General features: G+C 40.0%; 2 protein-coding genes across 8 annotated transcripts; both read right to left on the bottom strand.

Moving 5' to 3' along the window:
- Positions 1-668: 668 nt before the first annotated feature.
- Positions 669-2,980, bottom strand: LOC118365428 (ADP-ribosylation factor-like protein 4D). Its single transcript, XM_035747614.2, has 2 exons — positions 2,777-2,980; positions 669-2,037 (listed from the first exon to the last, which is right to left on the bottom strand). The coding sequence occupies exon 2, from the start codon at positions 1,892-1,894 to the stop codon at positions 1,289-1,291; it is 606 nt and encodes a 201-aa protein (XP_035603507.2). The 5' UTR covers positions 1,895-2,037; positions 2,777-2,980; the 3' UTR covers positions 669-1,288.
- Positions 2,981-8,908: 5,928 nt separating this feature from the next.
- Positions 8,909-17,148, bottom strand: LOC118365426 (transmembrane protein 106B-like). Of its 7 annotated transcripts, none has more exons than XM_035747613.2 (7): positions 16,408-17,148; positions 14,427-14,637; positions 13,552-13,705; positions 13,254-13,394; positions 13,099-13,142; positions 9,698-9,751; positions 8,909-9,227 (listed from the first exon to the last, which is right to left on the bottom strand). In XM_035747613.2, the coding sequence occupies exons 2-7, from the start codon at positions 14,633-14,635 to the stop codon at positions 9,110-9,112; spliced, it is 720 nt and encodes a 239-aa protein (XP_035603506.1). In that variant the 5' UTR covers positions 14,636-14,637; positions 16,408-17,148; the 3' UTR covers positions 8,909-9,109. The 7 variants fall into 7 exon arrangements, with proteins under 7 accessions (XP_035603506.1, XP_035603502.1, XP_035603501.1 ...); XM_035747609.2 differs by lacking the exon at positions 16,408-17,148 and adding an exon at positions 15,769-15,932; XM_035747608.2 differs by lacking the exon at positions 16,408-17,148 and adding an exon at positions 15,635-15,848.
- Positions 17,149-17,198: the final 50 nt, after the last annotated feature.

Here is a 17,198-nt window from a genome sequence, read left to right as displayed (position 1 = left end):
GTGCACTATGTCAGGAAGAGCAACTTAACAATCTGAGGTTTAGAATTGCCTGTGGTTTTTGGGCTACCATTTAACACTGCCCTTTCTCTCAATGGAAGGTGAGATGTCCTTCAAGAAAAGGCATTCTAACAACTATTACCAATTATCTTTGTGAGCTAATTATACCATTTGTCTAATACATTTTCTGATCAATTAATGACTTAATGGAGCTAAAATAGATCTATAAAATAACTGGAAAACTGCCAATGAACATCCTCTAGGAGACTTTTGATGTGCAAATCACGAATTAAATGCCATTGAAGAATACAGGTAAGCAGTTCCTCTTGCGATTGATGCAGAAGCTCTGATAAGCCAAAGAGATGGTTTGTTCTTTAAACAATCTCTGCCAGGGTGGGATCCAGCAGGCAGATGTTAAAGGAAAGATTAGTAATTGAAATAGAAACATGAGCCGTTGTCTCCTGAATCCAAAGGACACTTTTTCAATGACGTTAAGAAAAACTACCTCAAAAGCACAAAAAGGGAAACTGGACCAAGGACCTATAAGTTATAGGGACCCTTGGTGTTCTGTTGAGAATACCATTAACTGCACAAACATTTTGACATAACAAGGGCAAACTAACACTTAGTCAGCATGGTCATATAAACAGATGGAAAGGGGGACTTCCAAATAGTGTCTTCAATAATTTATTCACTTGTAAGTATTACAAAAAAATATGTACAGAATGTAAAAACATATTGGTTGTAACAACTTCACACATTTAAGTCCATCATGACAAGCAAAACTGTGGTGAAAACTTGCATCATGGTTAGCAGCCTCAGGCCTCGTGCCAGCAGGCATTTCAGTTCCAATGCCATCCGAACAGTGGGATGAAACACTGGCCCTCTTTTGATCTACAAAAGCATTGTCTTTTCCAACGGTGAACCACCTCTGTGAAACAAAGTGAACTACAAGGTAAACTAAATTAGAACTACTACAAGGTAAACTAAATTAGAACTACCATACATCACTGGATATTTGGACTAGACCGTGTCGGCACCACAACTTGATAAAAAAAAAAGGAGAGGGCAATGTTTATAGAACAAAAAGAGCCACTGCAAAGGGCTGAACGTAGTCCGTGCTGTGTCCAACGTATAGTATAACAGGTCCATTTCTCAGTCCTCTGGACCGACCGTCACTGGGAAACCAGAAGCAGATCCATCGGGGCACAAATTTCCCATAAAATTCCCAGGAACACCAACGAGGTCCATTCTGCGGGCGAAGCGCCTTTCGGAAGCTCAGACGCACAGCTCATCTCTTCTTCTTACTGTGTCTGAGCAGCTTCTTCCTCTTTAGGATCATTTCATATAGTTTCTCCAGGCCGGGTTGGAGCCCCTGGCCATTCAGCGCACTGCATCCCTGGGTGTGGTGCAGTGTAGAGTTGCTAAGCTCGTGGAGGGCCAAAGACTTCTCCACCTCCACAGCAGAGACTGCAGAGTCCAAGTCCTGCTTGTTGGCAAGCACCAGAATTGGTACTCCCTGGTTCTCTGCCGAGCGACTGATGCGGTGGAGCTCCACCTTGGCCTCCTCCATGCGCTCAGCCTCTGCAGAATCCACAACAAACACCAGGCCATCAGTGCGACGTGTGTATGACTTCCACAGGGGCCGCAGCTTCTCCTGACCACCAACGTCCCACACCTGGAAGGTGGTGGTGGCCCGCGAGCTTCCAACTGCTACTTTAATCCGTTCAGTGTTGAAGCCCTTTGTGGGGATGGTCTCCACAAACTCCCGGAGCTTTAGTCTGTACAGCAGGGAGGTCTTTCCTGCAGAGTCCAGGCCGATGACGACCACATGCAGAGACTGGAAGTTGGGGAGGAAAGGAGTGTTGGGGGCGATCTCTGTTAGCTGGTTGCCCATTCTGGCTGGTTGCCTGGTCCTGATAGTGAGGTGGCAGACTAGTCAGGGAGGTGGTGGGTATCTCCAGAGAGATGAAGCATTCACACCTACTTCAAAGGCAGCAGCTGCAGACCAGGAGGCAGACAACCGGACTCACTGATGACCTTGTAAAAAGAAAGGAAACTGGCAAGATTAGATATGTTTTATAGATGGCACCATAGCTGACAATCATTTATACGTTTAGTCTACTGACACTGCTTTGGGAAAAAATTAACTGCCCATTTCAGTTAGCCACACGTTTCTCAAAACAACCCTGCATACCTCTCCATAGCAGAAAAAAAACAACTTTCAATATGTAATTATATGGAAATGCAACTGAATTGCCATTACTGTTTGACACTGGCTAAAATCCTGTTCACTTTTTCTTACATGGCAATACGAGTAGAGTGTACAGTACACGCATTGTCATACAAGTTTCTGCTATCTGCAGAAAAATTAATTGACAACATTGAAATGTGTTTTGTCAATAAGGGACAGAATATTCTGGTCCTTTGTATGTAACGTTACTTCAGCAAACGTCTCTCCTCTGTCCTGTTGGTTCGTTACATATGCGACTGCATAGTAACGCTGGTGTCGCTAACGCAAGCTAACTAGTTAACATTAACGCGAAAAAAATAAACAAATAGTACATCACTTTAGTGAAGTGTTGGCCATCTAGGTAGATAGTTGGATAACAATTATTTAGTTGTAAGTAATTCCAGTTGGGTTAACAAACATTGGCTAGCAATAGTGTCCGTGCAACAAACAATATCTAAAATTCGTGACACTTAAGCGTTAATTAGTGAGCTAGTTGAACTGAACCAAACAAACGATGTTAGTTAGAAAATGTACACGTAATCTTACCTTTATAGCGCGTCTGTATTGAATCAGACAACATAATTCCAACACAGACAAGCACAAATCCACACTGAAGAAGAAGAATTCCAAAAGAAGCGGTGCTAGAACCACCAGCGTCCCTCTACTCGAATCTCCAGACAAGGAATGGAACCAAAGGTGCTGAGCGCTACTGAAGAACACAACCCCCACGAGTGACGTAACGAGAACACTCCCAGTCCCAGCCTCCCCCTAATGCAATGACTTTTAAATGGGAAGTGGTCAGAGGTCAACTTTTGAGCTCTTATCGACAGTTATCAGTCCATTGCTTTTGGAATTGTCAAACTAAAGGCATAAACAAAGTAGGATATTGATTATGTGTGTACGTTTAGCTTGGTTGGCTGTCTTGGCTGTTCACCTTTTTTTATTTAATCAAAACATAATCGTAAACCACTAAACAGTAACCTATTTCATATTCTGACATGAGACGTCATGTTCAGTAGCCTATGAGAACTGTATACCAGCAAAAATCATGGAAATATGTGTATAAAGTAGTTGCCGCTTGAGGTCTTTCTGCTCTGAACAAAGTTGGGGGCAGCAAGGGGACAATGGATCGACTGTGGCAATTTGAATGCTAATGCCTTTGTAGTCTTTTCCTTGAACAGCACCATGATAACACTTCAGTGAATGACCCGCTGGAGTTGGAGTGCCCTGTATTCATAGGGCATGTGTTATGAAACCAGCCAGATCATATCAGCATATCTGGGAGGAATCTAGTTACTATTCTCAGCACAACACTTGCTGGTTGTAGCCTGTCATGAGGGGAGGATGCAAAACTGTGTGCAGATTTAAAAATAGAGTGGTTATCAGATGTACCCACAGTGCAGCAAATGGAGGGCAGATATCACACATGGGAGTTAAATGAAAACTCGCAGGGGAATTGAGATTGAGAAATTGTGTCAGTGTGTGCAACAATAATTATCTTTCCGGCAGAGCAGGATTTCATGCCGAAGGGTCTGCCTCTGAGCGAACTCAGTAATTACATGCAGTCAACGTTCAAATCACTGACAAATTATCTTTCCAGTGAAGCAAATCAAATAAAAAATACTGTGCTTCTTCTCTCATCGTAAATTCCCTCAATCTACGCACACACACAACACATACATTTTACTGTCATTATCACAAGGGAACAACCTCAATATACAATGGACAATTATTAATTGCCGCTACATTCATAGAGCAGTTGCTATCTTAACAAACAATTGGAAAATGATAAATTGGGTACCAATTAACTTTTAGAGCTGAATAATCATGCAGAATATGTTTCTAAGTAGACTGTCTACGCATCTACTTATGTATTGTCATTGGCAATTACTGTGTCTGCTTTGTATGAGAAAAAAAGGCTAGAAAAACAAATAGGCCTATAGGAGACACCTGAAACCCCACCTCTTTAAGGAATGCCTAGGATAGGATAAAGTAATCCTTCTCACCCCCCTTAAAAGATTTAGATGCACTATTGTAAAGTGGCTGTTCCACTGGATGTCATAAGGTGAATGCACCAATTTGTAAGTCGCTCTGGATAAGAGCGTCTGCTAAATGACTTAAATGTAAAATGTTTTTTAGATAAAAAAAAAAAACATAAAAGCTTTGATCAATTGGAATTTGAATGCAAGAAAAAAGGTCTCCAGACTGAATCAGTAGAAAGGAGCTGGTAGCCTTGTGGTTAGAGCGTTGGGCAAGAAAACGAAACCCTGAGCCTGCAAGGTACAACTCTGTCGTTCTCCCCCTGAACAAGGCAGTCCACTGCTCCTAAACTGTCATTGTAAATAAGAATTTGTTCTTAATAACCGACTTGCGTGGTTTAAAAAAGGGGGGTCTGTCTTACTAAACATGACAGTAGCGCCCTCTACCGACTAATAATGGAAATACATCCATATATTGTAAAGCTGACGCCTGAAAGATTCACAGGTGCAAAACTATTGCAGAACGACCATGCATTTGGTAAATTACCAAACGTGCATTGCACATATTACATGATAAAATGGGTTGGAGATTTCCAGACTCCTCAGGTGAGAATTGTATCTCCAGGGGGTGAACTACTGGGGTGAGTAATTAATTACTTACCTTTATCTATGACGCCACCAACTCAAGTGAGCGTTCAGTTGCTAGGTAACTTGCGAGGCAGGTGGGAAATACTTGAAGATGGAAAATTGAGGTAGTCAACGTCATCATTAGCTACCTGCTTTGGGCTGCTGAAGTCCACCTTGCCTCTGAGGGCAAAACAGCTTTTTTTTTTCTCCAGGGATTGTTGTAAGTGAAAGATCCAATAATTCTTTGTTATTTTTGCATGCTGAATTTAACAGGGTATATATGTTTTTCCTTATCAATGTAATATTTTAAAGTAGCTGTACTTGCAAATCATTTTATTTTGCTACATTCCTCATTGTATATCTTATTTCAATCGGTTAACCTAGATTAATAATCAACATAGCAGATCCAGTACATCAAGAGGTTCATTTTAATGTCTTACATGATTTTCTTTAATTAATGACTGTTGGTGTGGTTACTCTAGGTTATGTTTATACTATCCAGTGACAGCTATTGCCTTTTTTTATACACATTCATTAAAACTCCCGATGCAGCAGTGTGGAGACATAGAGGGAATAGCATCAGTGGCCCCTGTTTATATTAAGACAAAGACAAGACATTGTGTTGGTATGTCATTAATCAGAATTGGCAAAACGGTGATATAGGGATTTGTCTGTCTATCAGGCTACAGCACTGGCACTGTGGTCTAATGATAGTTAGCTCCACTCTCCCACAGATGCTGGTGTAGCATGTCTGCTATGCATTGGGAAGCCCGGCGCCGGCAGACCATGGTGGACCGCAGGATGTCCAGGGCCAAGCAGCAGGTAGGCTACCGTCAGTAGGCTTGTTCCATAATTGATTAGCACCGGAGGTGGAAACCAAAATCGGACATGCGACACCCATGTGAGGGGTCAACCTCATTTCCTATTATTAGTTTTGAAGGTTGTGTCCCTCTGGTCATACCTTACGCCTCAGCTGAATGTTTCATGTGTGCCAGCACTGACTGAGAGCCAATGAATAGCATTGAAATTCAGGAAAACGTCTGAATCGTCTGAACGTCTGAATCCCTCACCTTCAGGTGGCATTAAATGTCATTATTGGCTTACGCTTATATATTCAAGCACCTCTTGAAACAGCAGAGCAAGGTGCTACTGTACTCTTATTCAAAGTTAATTGCTGCAACACAGTCCATTATCACTTACAAATAAGTTTGCAAGTTCTGTGTGGTAATTTGATATTGAGAACAGGGATCATTGTATAGGATCTCAACTCCACCACATTTTGGATGTTCAACATTGACAGGTATTCAGAACTTGGAGGCCATGAACACCTGTCTAAATGGAGGGTGTAAAACCAACCCGTCACTTGGGGTGAACCCCTCCCTGTCTGAGGTGTGCAACTGTTTACAAAACTGTGAAGTAGTGTACAACACCCCAGGTTATGTGCAACATATCTCAGGTGCATGTGGTGTTTCTGCTGCATGTCAGGGTGCCTCAAGTAAACAGCATTTACAAGTACCTGTTTTGTTTGTGCAGATGACAAAGGACCCTTCAGAGCCAAGCTCAAAGCCACTGGCAGAGTCTAACACACCAGCTCAGCAGCCAGGTAATATCTAAATGTTTAATTTGCACCATTTTTGTTGTACCTAAAAAGGTGACAAACTACTAACAAAACCATATTCGTTATAAGCCAGACATGCTCATGTTATGTCTCATGACTCGGCCTTTCAGAAAAGGGACTTTTGAATACTTATTTGTAAATCTCTGAACCTGCAACCACAACCATCTTCTGACTGTAATTCAGGCAAATAAGGTAATCACATCTCATAAGCAAACAATTCCATGCCCAGAGGCTTCTGTTTAAGGAGTTATATCTGTGGGCTCATGTTCCAACATGACTTTGCCTTGTCGTCCAGCAAGTAGCCCACAATACCAGAGCCATTAATCCCCAATTGACTCCAACACTTTGAGAACAATGGAATTACAATTTACTCTCCAAAGCCTTCTATTGGCTCATGAATATCTCTGTAATCTGGTAGCTTCTCGCTTGCAGGCACATCAATGATTTCCATTAACTGAGTCAACAACAGCCTATTCCCCAGAGGTGACATGGACACACATCCTCACCACAAACAGAAAACCTCCCATTTAGGATAAATGCTCAGATCGGAGTGGTCTACACTAGTCAAGTTTCCCAACTCCAGTCCTGGGGAGAACACAGGACCACAGCACAAGCATAACATATGTTTATGATCTAAACATCAATAATTGAAGCAGGTGTGTTAGTGCTGGTATTGAACAAACATGTGCGGTCACGTGGGTACCCAGGACTAAAATAGAACCAACTGTCTATACAGTTTGATAATTTTAATGGCTCTAGCCTGACCACATCAAGTCTCCACAGTAGCAGAGGGTGTCACGCTCTACCGTCCTCTCATTAGAATGGGGACTGTTAAATAATATATGGGGCCATGCTCTGCACTCCTGTGTAGTGTCTCAAATATCACAGATGAGGAGTTATGGGGATTGGAAACCTGAGGTTTGTGGCAGGCAGCCAAGTCTTGGGTTGTGTTCAATAGAAACAGGAGAAAATGCTTGGTTACAAGTTCAGGTAGTGGTAATTATATTCTGCTTCAAAAAATGTCCCTGTTTCATTCTTACTGGATGCAACCCCCAGTGAGTGCCTGTCGTGGGAGAGAAATGACTAGAAGTAGTCGCCAGCCCGTTGACATGGGTCACGTACAGTTCATTGGCATGGCCACCTTCATTGTGCTATTTTGCAGGTAAATTATCAACTGCGAAACTACAGTCTCAGACAACTGGACCAGTTGACAGGAAGGATTACATGTTCTTAGTAACAGAACGCAGATTACAACATATCTGTACAAAGTCTTGGAGTACTCTATGAGCCCTTTTGATGACTTCCTGTCTTGGCCGTAGTATCCACTAACATGCCATTATCTTCTCCTTCTTGTCTTCCAGCCGTGACGGAATGTTCACACTGCAAAAACAAGCTCCAGTACAGTGCTAAGATTGACAACAGATACTCTGTGAGTGAATGGGATACACCGTGATAATGCTATGTATTATTGATATACAGTACATACGATTATAGGAGTGTTTTTATTTCTCGACATTACAGTCCATACAGTACTCCCAGCAGTGGTGAAGAGCCCATATCCAGTCATTGGTGAAGACAACCCATATGGACTGGACCCAACTGTCATCAAGGAAACTTATGTAACTTTAGCACCACTTAGCGGCCATTTAAATATACAACATCCTTTAATTATGTGACCAAACAAGGAACTTGTATTCTATTTTCTCAGGCTTTGTGATTTCATTATTGAATCCTTTAAAATACATATGTTTTTCACTGATCTGACAAAGGTGGAAACAATGCACTAAAACCCTTAACATAAATAGAGGAAGTAAATATTAAGAGTATTTGAACAGAGCATAAGAAACATTGCCATGATTTTGCTATAGTGGAAGAGCAAGGGAGTAAATTAGTTAGTTTCCCCATTCCAAAAGTACCCGTGGTGACACTAGTCTATGTGGATTCCAAACAATTGAACCATTTTTCCCTCACTAATAATTTAATTTCAGTGACACAGAAAAACCATAGGTGAATTAATATCCAGATCTTGTTAGAGCTGTTAGAATTAGTATACAATCAGAGATGATGGTTTAACATAAAAATCACATGTGTGGTCAGTAGTCAAAGAACTGTAATTCCCATGTGATTCCATAGAAAAGTTCTGTGATTAATGCTACATAGTTGTATGCATAACGTTAAGAATACTTACATGGTTTTATATACTTTCACCAATTAAAACACATACAAAAGTAATTTACTTGTTTGTGGAAGTGCACCGACAATCTGTTTTATAGGAAATTATGCACAAATATAACATCTGAATTAAATTTGTGCAAATTTGTAGTCTTTCAGTTTCAGAGTAGCTCTTTCAGTAGGATATAGTGGCAAAAAAAGTAATTTTCACAGTGCAGAGCCTCCAACCACAGCGATGACCCTACTTATAAAGCTCTAGAGGTGCATAAAATAGACAAACAGAACATTTTAGAGATTTAATTTGAATTTCAAGCTCCACATTTTTGTTGTTTCTTTCTTCCCCATAACATTTGGATTTTGCAAGAAAAACCATATGGTTTTTGATCACACTGTCACAGGGTTGTTCTCCACAGTTCACCTCATGGCCTGCTCCTCAGTCTTCCCCTCACCCTTGTCATCCTGCCCCTAATGGAGCCCTTGTTCTCAGGGTGTAGGGTTGATGGGGTGGGGTGTTGTGGTGTTAGACCCACAGTCGATGTATTCAAACGTGTCCAGGGAAAGCTGCTCAAAGTGGGCCAGGTAGTAGACAGTCATTGACATCCTGAGGGAGGAGGATGGTTACAGATTATACAATTTTTCATCTATTATTTATCAAATGTAATGATAATTTATGTAATTGTACCAGACTTAGGTCAGCCAGCTATTAAGGTTTCCTAACCGCAACCATGAAATAAACTCTTAAACCATCACTGTAAAAACTGGGCCATGTTAACAAGCAATATAGCCCTTTTATATCCCTTCCTCAGAGTTTAACCACTAATTAGAAATAAATAGGTCAGTCTCTGACCCCATTGGTTCACTTGGTGAGTGAAGTTGTGTGTCGGTTTATCATCAAAACATTTAGTCATGAACTATTATGGTATTACATTTTTTTTCCCACTGAACACAGATTCAACATGATTCTTGTTCATTGTTGAATATATGCATTATAATCTAAATGGATAATCTGTGGGAGCAAAGCTACATTTGGGGGGTGTTTTACCCATACTGACTGACTGGGCACATACTCACTGAAGATGGACAAATAACGTGTGGATCTTGATTGTAGATTTCTTGCAGTAATTGCTGGGAAGAATAAATAGGAGAAAATCATGAATAACTTCAGGATTTCCTTATGAAAGATATGATTTCAAAAACAACCCAATGGGCACAAACTAGTTGAATTAGCGCTGTTTCAATGTAATTTGACAACGTATTGTGACGTGAAATCTATGGAAAATACATTGATTTGAAAAGAAGTCATCAACTGTTGTTTTGAGGGTGAAATTTCAACAACAGGAAGATGTATGTCATCATGGTAACCACATTTGAGACATTGTATAAAATGTTGAATTTGTACCTTTAAAACAAAGTCAGAACTTCAATGTTATATCCACTATCAGAAGAAGAAAAAAACAATAGGCTGGGCAGCACCTCCTACTGAAGAATTAATCCATCTACAGCTACCCTTGAGTCTCCCATTCAGGGTTTTAACCAAGCCCAGCCCAGCTTAGCTATGAGATTTGTCATGGACTATTACCAATGTGCTATCGTGACAATTATTATTGAGAGATCTCCACTTTAAAACTAAATAAATTCACTGATGCTAGCAAAGTCATTCCAAAGGGTAGGTTTAACAGAATAAATTCAAATATGATCATACTTTAGCACTTATCATCAATGATGCTATTTAGGCCTATATCGCATTTGCAAAGTCAACAGTTGTTTAAATTCAACCTAGAATTAACCTAAAAATAGACAATACAATAGGCCTAGCGTTTCAAGCTCTGGTTGACTTCAAATTGAATGAGATGCACCTTCTACTTGATAGTTACATCTGTGCCAATGACTTAATCTGGCTGTAATTCCAAATGTATAATGTGTGTTGGATCTCCATCTTAACCAAAAAGTTCAAGAATAGGACTAAATAAATTCAAACGTTATTTAAAGTGCATTGAACGTTTAATTTAATCGTATTCTTTAATTTAGATTTTTGGTTAAGATGGCTTCATGAATACAACATAACATTGTTCATTTGTAGACAAACTGGAATTAAAACCAGACTAAGACAGTGGCACAGATGGAACTATCCAAGCAGATGATTAAAACCTTCGTCAAACATCTCGTGAAGGCTTACCCTGGCGTGACATTTTGTAACCATGTAAATCTCTCAGACAAGGTGATTTTTATCAATATAGTCGCCTCTATTTACTCAGATTCTAAAACTCTAATTAGCATCAAAGTAGACATCATGCAAAACTACAAATCCCTGCGCGTCATCTCTAGCTGACACCTTTGCTAACAAGTAGTGTTAATTTAAAACTTGCACAAGAAATATGTTAATTACTACATTTAGATAGTTAATCCAAAGATTCTTACTTTTGCCTCGATTTGGCAGTCTCATCCAGATCATCATGGCATTTGTAGTTCTGTATGATATTAGCTGCTAATGTGGCTTAGCGTTTCATTTTTTAGGGGTAAATACAGGCAAATATATTGATATGTCACTTAGTCCTAGAGACTACACGGTTATCAAAAATATCATGCCAGGGTAAGCCTATACGAAACACAGCCCTTATTTGAAGTGTTTCTAAAATCCCCTATGGGAAAAATTAATGGTGGGAAAATGATTGGAACCATTTCCTTGCTTAAGTTTTATGGGAAATATGACTCATACTGTGGTACTCTATGGGACTAAGCCAGCGGCTCAGATGGAACTAGCCAAGCAGTAGATCCAGGTAACTGCCAAAATAATAAACAAGGGATAAAATGAATATTGAAACCGGTATCCAGAGTGAATTAAGCAATTAACATCCCCATCATGATAATGGTCATGTATAAAAATGTTTGGCAAGCCACTATTTTGGCTACGCCCAATAGGATAAAAAGTACCCCATCCACAGGGCACGAGTGGTCACTGTATGGTTTGATGAGCATGAAAATGAGGTGAACCATATGCCATGGCCGTATCAGTAAGCAGATCTCAACCCAATTAAAACACTTATGGGAGATTCTGGAGTGCACCTGAGATGGCGTTCTCCAACAACAACACACCAAATTACAGAATTTCTCATGGAAGAATGGTGTCGCATTCCCATAGAGTTTCAGACACTTGTAGAATCTATGCCAAGGTGCATTGAAGCTGTTCTGGCCCAACACCCTATTAAGACGCTTTAGGTTGGCGTTTCCTTTATTTTGACAGTTACCCATACCTCTCCTTTAAAAAAATGTTGATATTTGGTTGCGTTGTCAACCAAACAATTCAATATTACTTTTGTAATAGGGTAAATTGCTTAAAGTTAAGGCTCTCTTACAAGAGAACGTAACATTCAACCTTAAAATGAGTAACATATCCAAGGCCACATTGAGGACACTAACTATACATTTCTTATGTAACCATATAAAAGTCTGCATGTTCAAAAAGCACGCATAGGTCCTCACAGGTCTGTGGAGATCTTCACAAGTTCTGTCATCTGTGCAGAATATCAAAAGGCATTGATCAGTTGCACCATATACTTTTAATGTAATCTCAACTGCTATCTAGGCCATTTGGTTCTGCTTTTAAAAGAAGTGCAGTGAAAACCATCTGTTTTATCAATAAACAAAATATGACATTGCCTTCCCATTTGAACTTTGCTGGGCTTTTAAAATGGTTGAAAGCACAGTGATATACATTTGGGGTGACGACAATCAAAAACCGAATTGTTATTCCAAAGGAATTTGGTTGAAAGCATAGTGACAACACAATGGAAATTCATCTAACTTTTGGCTGTCTTTTTGAGTGGGTAAATATAGGTTGAAATCTCATTGATCAACATGTTAACCAAATGTTAACCAAGTATCCACATTAAAAAGACATGGGTGTGCCCGGTGGGAATGCTTTTGACTACTTTCAGTCCAGAGGCACTTTCATTTTGCGAAAAGGAATTGCTACTGCTAGTAACAATTAGCCTGCAACACATGGGAATAAAATGGAGATGGATTGCACATGCCAGTGCTCCCAGCTAAGCAAGTTATGCTAGTTTATGTACTTTTGTAAGACAAATACTTAATATCTGTTCAAACATTTGATAGTCATGCCTCAAAGCTGCTCTAAATACAAAAAAAACATTTACAGTTTTGCTCAGTCTTTATACATTATTTAAACCTAGCCAAGAAAAAGGAGAATAACTGTCTGTAGAGCACACACAAAATAAATTCTCACATTTACAGCGAATGAGTTACATTACTTTCACATGACAACATGCCACAATCAAAATAAGCCAACTTTACAGCACAACTAAATTAAAAGGACTGTGTCACTATATTGTAAGTGTATTACCATGGCACTTTGTGTAACCAAACAGCCACAAAAGCAGCTTTATGTCTCACTACTGACGCGATGGAATAATCAGCACCAGACATAATTTAACCAAGGTTATACTTGTACTTACTTCAGACCCTCCTCCAATAGCGTGACAGGAATCTCAAAGGCAAACTGTCAGGGGAAATAATGAAGAGCGTTAGTGAGTCAAGTAACAATATTTAGAGGCTTTCAGAAGCTAACATCTAATCAATATAGCAGTTGGTAATGACGGGAGGTGCTCACCGTTTTTTCCGTGAGTGGTTTGACAGTGGTGACATTTTTCATATCAGCCTTGCCCACAACCGTTTTATCAAAAAGAGCCTGCACTGTCAAGTTATAGGCCTGAACTGTAAAAAAGTTGTCATTGGTAATATTCATGATGTTCTGTGATGGGAGAGAGACAAGGCGATTATTACATTCACCTCCAAAAACACACTCCAGTGATGCAGAGGAAGAGACAAGAGGCCAATACTTTTATGGCATAGCCCAAATAGAAACCGACTGTGTGGTATATGACTGAACAAGGCCAATGAGGTCTCACCGTGATGTTCATTTGGACAGTGGTCGGGGTGAAGTAAACATAGACAGACTTGACAGCCCCGGGTGAGAGGATGACACTGCGAGGAAACAAGAAGAAGAGGACCAGCGAGCTGACCAGCAGGCACAGCGTCACCGACACAGTGACATACAACTTCCTGTAGGGGGACATGATATGTACAAGTTGAGTATTGATTGAAGGCCCAGTGCAGTCAATATTTTTTTTTCTTTGTTTAATATCACATTGTACAACAGCTGGTGGAATTAACACTGTAAAAGTGTGCTTTTGTTTTTGCTGGTTGAAAATGTAATCTACACAGGATGTTCTAATCAGCAGGTTTGCATGGGCAGGTGTTTTATATTTCCATGGTGACATATGGTCTACTAACCATGTGGTTAGTAGACCAATAACAAAAAGCTCCAAACCTCTGCAAATAACAGCTAGTTTTCCTCTCTCCAGTCATGCTGCATTCAACTGCTAGTTGGAACTAGAAAACTCTAAAATGTACAACTTGCTAACTGGTTGTTATACACGTGCTGCGTTCAAGGAATCAGCAAGCCGGGTGTTCCGACTAGCATGTGAACATGGCATACGACCACATTGCTAGAGAAAGTTTAGCTAAAAAGCGTGTTAATTGAAATCTATTACAGTAAGTAAATTCATTGTTACCCTGCATTGCATTGGCCATTTTAACATACCACAAGTGTTTTCATGCAGTATACACAAAACACACCTAGATACAGATGCCCACTCACGGAACACAACAATACTTTGCACACACACTGAACACCTCTACACACCATGGACTTAAAAGACCTTCTAAATGCTGCATGTGGGAAATAAAACAATTGTTGCTATAAATCTCAACAAGGTCTTACGTGTGTCGTGGTTTCAGCCTCTGATCGGAGCAGGGGATCACTGCCACCAATTTGCTCTCCTGGCCTCGTGGGATTCGGCCCGTGCCCTGGCAGGTTGGGCAGTCCAGTGTTTCCTCAGAGTGTCTCCTGTTAGAGGTCTTTCTCCTGTCCTGCTGGGGTACGATGGCCTGCTCATCATTCTCACTGGGTTGACTGGAACCAGCTCCCATGCCTACCAAAGAGACAGTCATATATACAGGTAACTGCCAAATATAATGGAAACACCAATATCAGGTGTCTTAACAGGGCATTGGGCCACTATGAGCCACCAGAACAGCTTCAATGCACCTTGGCATAGATTCTACAAGTGTCTGGAACTCTATTGGAGGGATGCGACACCATTCTTCCACAAGAAATATCTAAATTTGGTGTTCTGTTGATGGTGGTGGAAAACGCTGTATAAGGCGCTGCCCCAGAATCTCCCATAAGTGTTCAATTGTGTTGAGATTTGGTTACTGAGACACACACACACCTGCGGGGAAACATTTAACCCCCATTCAAAAGCCTATTGTCCCTAACCTTAACTCCCCCCCCTAGAAATAACTTTTTACTTGTGGTGACCTGCAAATAGTCCCCAGTTGGGCAAATTTTTGTTTGTTTACAATTCTTGTGGGTACCAGTATGCACTCCTGAGACCCCTCTTTCAAAGTCACTGAGCTCTCTCCTTCTAGCCAAAATAATAGGCAACAGGGGATTTTTTATATGATGGGATGTTAATTGCTCAATTAACTCATCTGCTTTCAATATACTTTGTATCCCTCTTTTACGCAAGTGTTTCCTTTATTTTGGAAGTTGCCTGTAATGTTAGTTTGCTTCACATCAATATAATGATACTTTACTATGTGATATTTGTGACGACAAAGGATTATATTTTATGTATGTATGTGCTTTGCTGTTTTGGTGGATGTCAATAGAGATTATTTTACATGCATACAATTAGACGATGTCTAACTTCGCAGACACCATAAATATGAACCAATTAGATCGAATTCGGCTTTGTCCATACATCAAACATTTTATGTGAATTAAGACTACAATTTAGCAAATAACCGTGGGCGAGCGTTAGTTTTAATCTAAACAGAAATTTGACTCCGCATACAAGTCTTGTGATGAGTTTCGTTTCTCTGCCACCCCTGAAGAAAACAACTTGTTTCACTGTGTTTACTTGCCTTGTTTATGGGGTGTTACGATTTATAATGACGGCCCCGTCATCAAGATTATCTGTAATCTAACTCCACACAATACGCCTCACAGCAGTCGTGAAAATGGTCTAATATTCTTCTTATGTTGGTCACATACTCACTGAGCAGTGGAGCAATTCCCTATCCTGATGAAGGTGACGCAGCGTAATTTTGCTGCCACCTACAGCGGCTATATGTAACTTTTTGGGGAACACGAACAAACTCACAAAGAGGAGTTCTCGATCTGTCATTTTCATCGAAGGAGTTCTCGATCTGTCATTTTCATCGAAGGGAAGTCTAAGTGTGTTCTATTTTTATGCTTCCCGTGATTGTTTTATTTTCGAGTCTTTTACTTTCAGTTTTGTACACCAGCTTCAAACAGCTGAAAATACAATATTTTTAGTTATGGAAAATATTTCAGTGGTTTAGAGGGTACAAGTATTATTTACACTGCACTTGCTAGTAGTCAAACTGAAAATAGGCAAACGTTAGCAACCAGAAAATGGCGGAACAATTTCTGCATAGTGCATCTTTAATAGGTATACTCCCACTTGTTCAAAAAAGGAGTGATATCTAAGTGTAGTGACTTTTATTAGAGACAATATATTTGTACATCACAGGTAGCCTATGTATTTTAATTGCCTGGGAACCCAACATTGAATTTCAATTGAATTCTAGGTCGTCAGAAACGAGCGTTTGAATCAGGAAAATTTGCTTTCACGATCTCTACAAGCCAGAATGATATATTTTTTTTAACGTACTTTACCGGTTGGTCCTTTTGGTGGAAGGAATGTCAGACAATATCCACGGGAAAGTATAATTACATTCAGATTTCACCTGAAGCATGAGCAAAACCACGTAAACACGTACACGAGCTCGGCAAGTAATGCATGTATTTTTATCATGTGTGCATGCCGGTAAAGTATATTAAAATATAATTGTATTCAACATTCTGGCTTGTGTAGAGGTCGTGAGTATAAACTTTTCCTGATTCAAATGCTAAATTCTGCCGACCCAGAATTCAATGCAATTCAACGTTCCAGGTAAATCTTAAGTGCAACACAGAAAGAGTTCAGACAATCTGCACATTATCCCTCCCAAAAAGTTCTCATTCTTCACCCTCTATGAAAATATCCTGCCCATATATATGGAAGGTATGAATGTTTCAAGTACATGTAGACATTTATGAATCCCACTGTTTCTGACCTCCATTAACCTGCCATCATTTCTGACATATAGTTTTCCACTGTGGGAAAAGCTTACTTGAATTAAAAAGACCACAATCCTTATTGTCCTTGAATTCAGTTTCTCTTTGACACCCTAAAAGTTGAGTCAAAAGTGGCAATAAATCAGATACCATCACCTGGTAGGACTGTACATTTGAGTCATTTAGCAGACACATCCTTTGGTAAGACCCTACCCCTAAAAACCATTAAGACTACACTATTCCAAAATAGGGTCGATTCAAAGTGTTTTTGTATTAATGATTTTTACCAACATCCATTTGCTACATTATGACTGCCCACTGTAAGTGTTAATTATTTTTCACAAT

The sequence above is a fragment of the Oncorhynchus keta genome, chromosome 32, assembly GCF_023373465.1.
Source record: "Oncorhynchus keta strain PuntledgeMale-10-30-2019 chromosome 32, Oket_V2, whole genome shotgun sequence".
NCBI classification, from domain to species: Eukaryota; Metazoa; Chordata; class Actinopteri; order Salmoniformes; family Salmonidae; genus Oncorhynchus; species Oncorhynchus keta.
Note: the sequence above shows the minus strand (reverse complement) of the source record. Positions and strands in the feature narration are given on the sequence as shown.

Bases quoted from the DNA above. Each gene is read 5' to 3' on its own strand.
- LOC118365428 (XM_035747614.2), bottom strand. From the start codon at position 1,894: ATGGGCAACCAGCTAACAGAGATCGCCCCCAACACTCCTTTCCTCCCC.
- LOC118365426 (XM_035747613.2), bottom strand. From the start codon at position 14,635: ATGGGAGCTGGTTCCAGTCAACCCAGTGAGAATGATGAGCAGGCCATC. The intron at 13,706-14,426 runs GTAAGACCTTGT...GTCCCCCTACAG, and splicing joins AGGCTGAAACCACGACACAC to GAAGTTGTATGTCACTGTGT. The intron at 9,228-9,697 runs GTGAGTATGTGC...CTCCTCCCTCAG, and splicing joins ACGTTATTTGTCCATCTTCA to GATGTCAATGACTGTCTACT.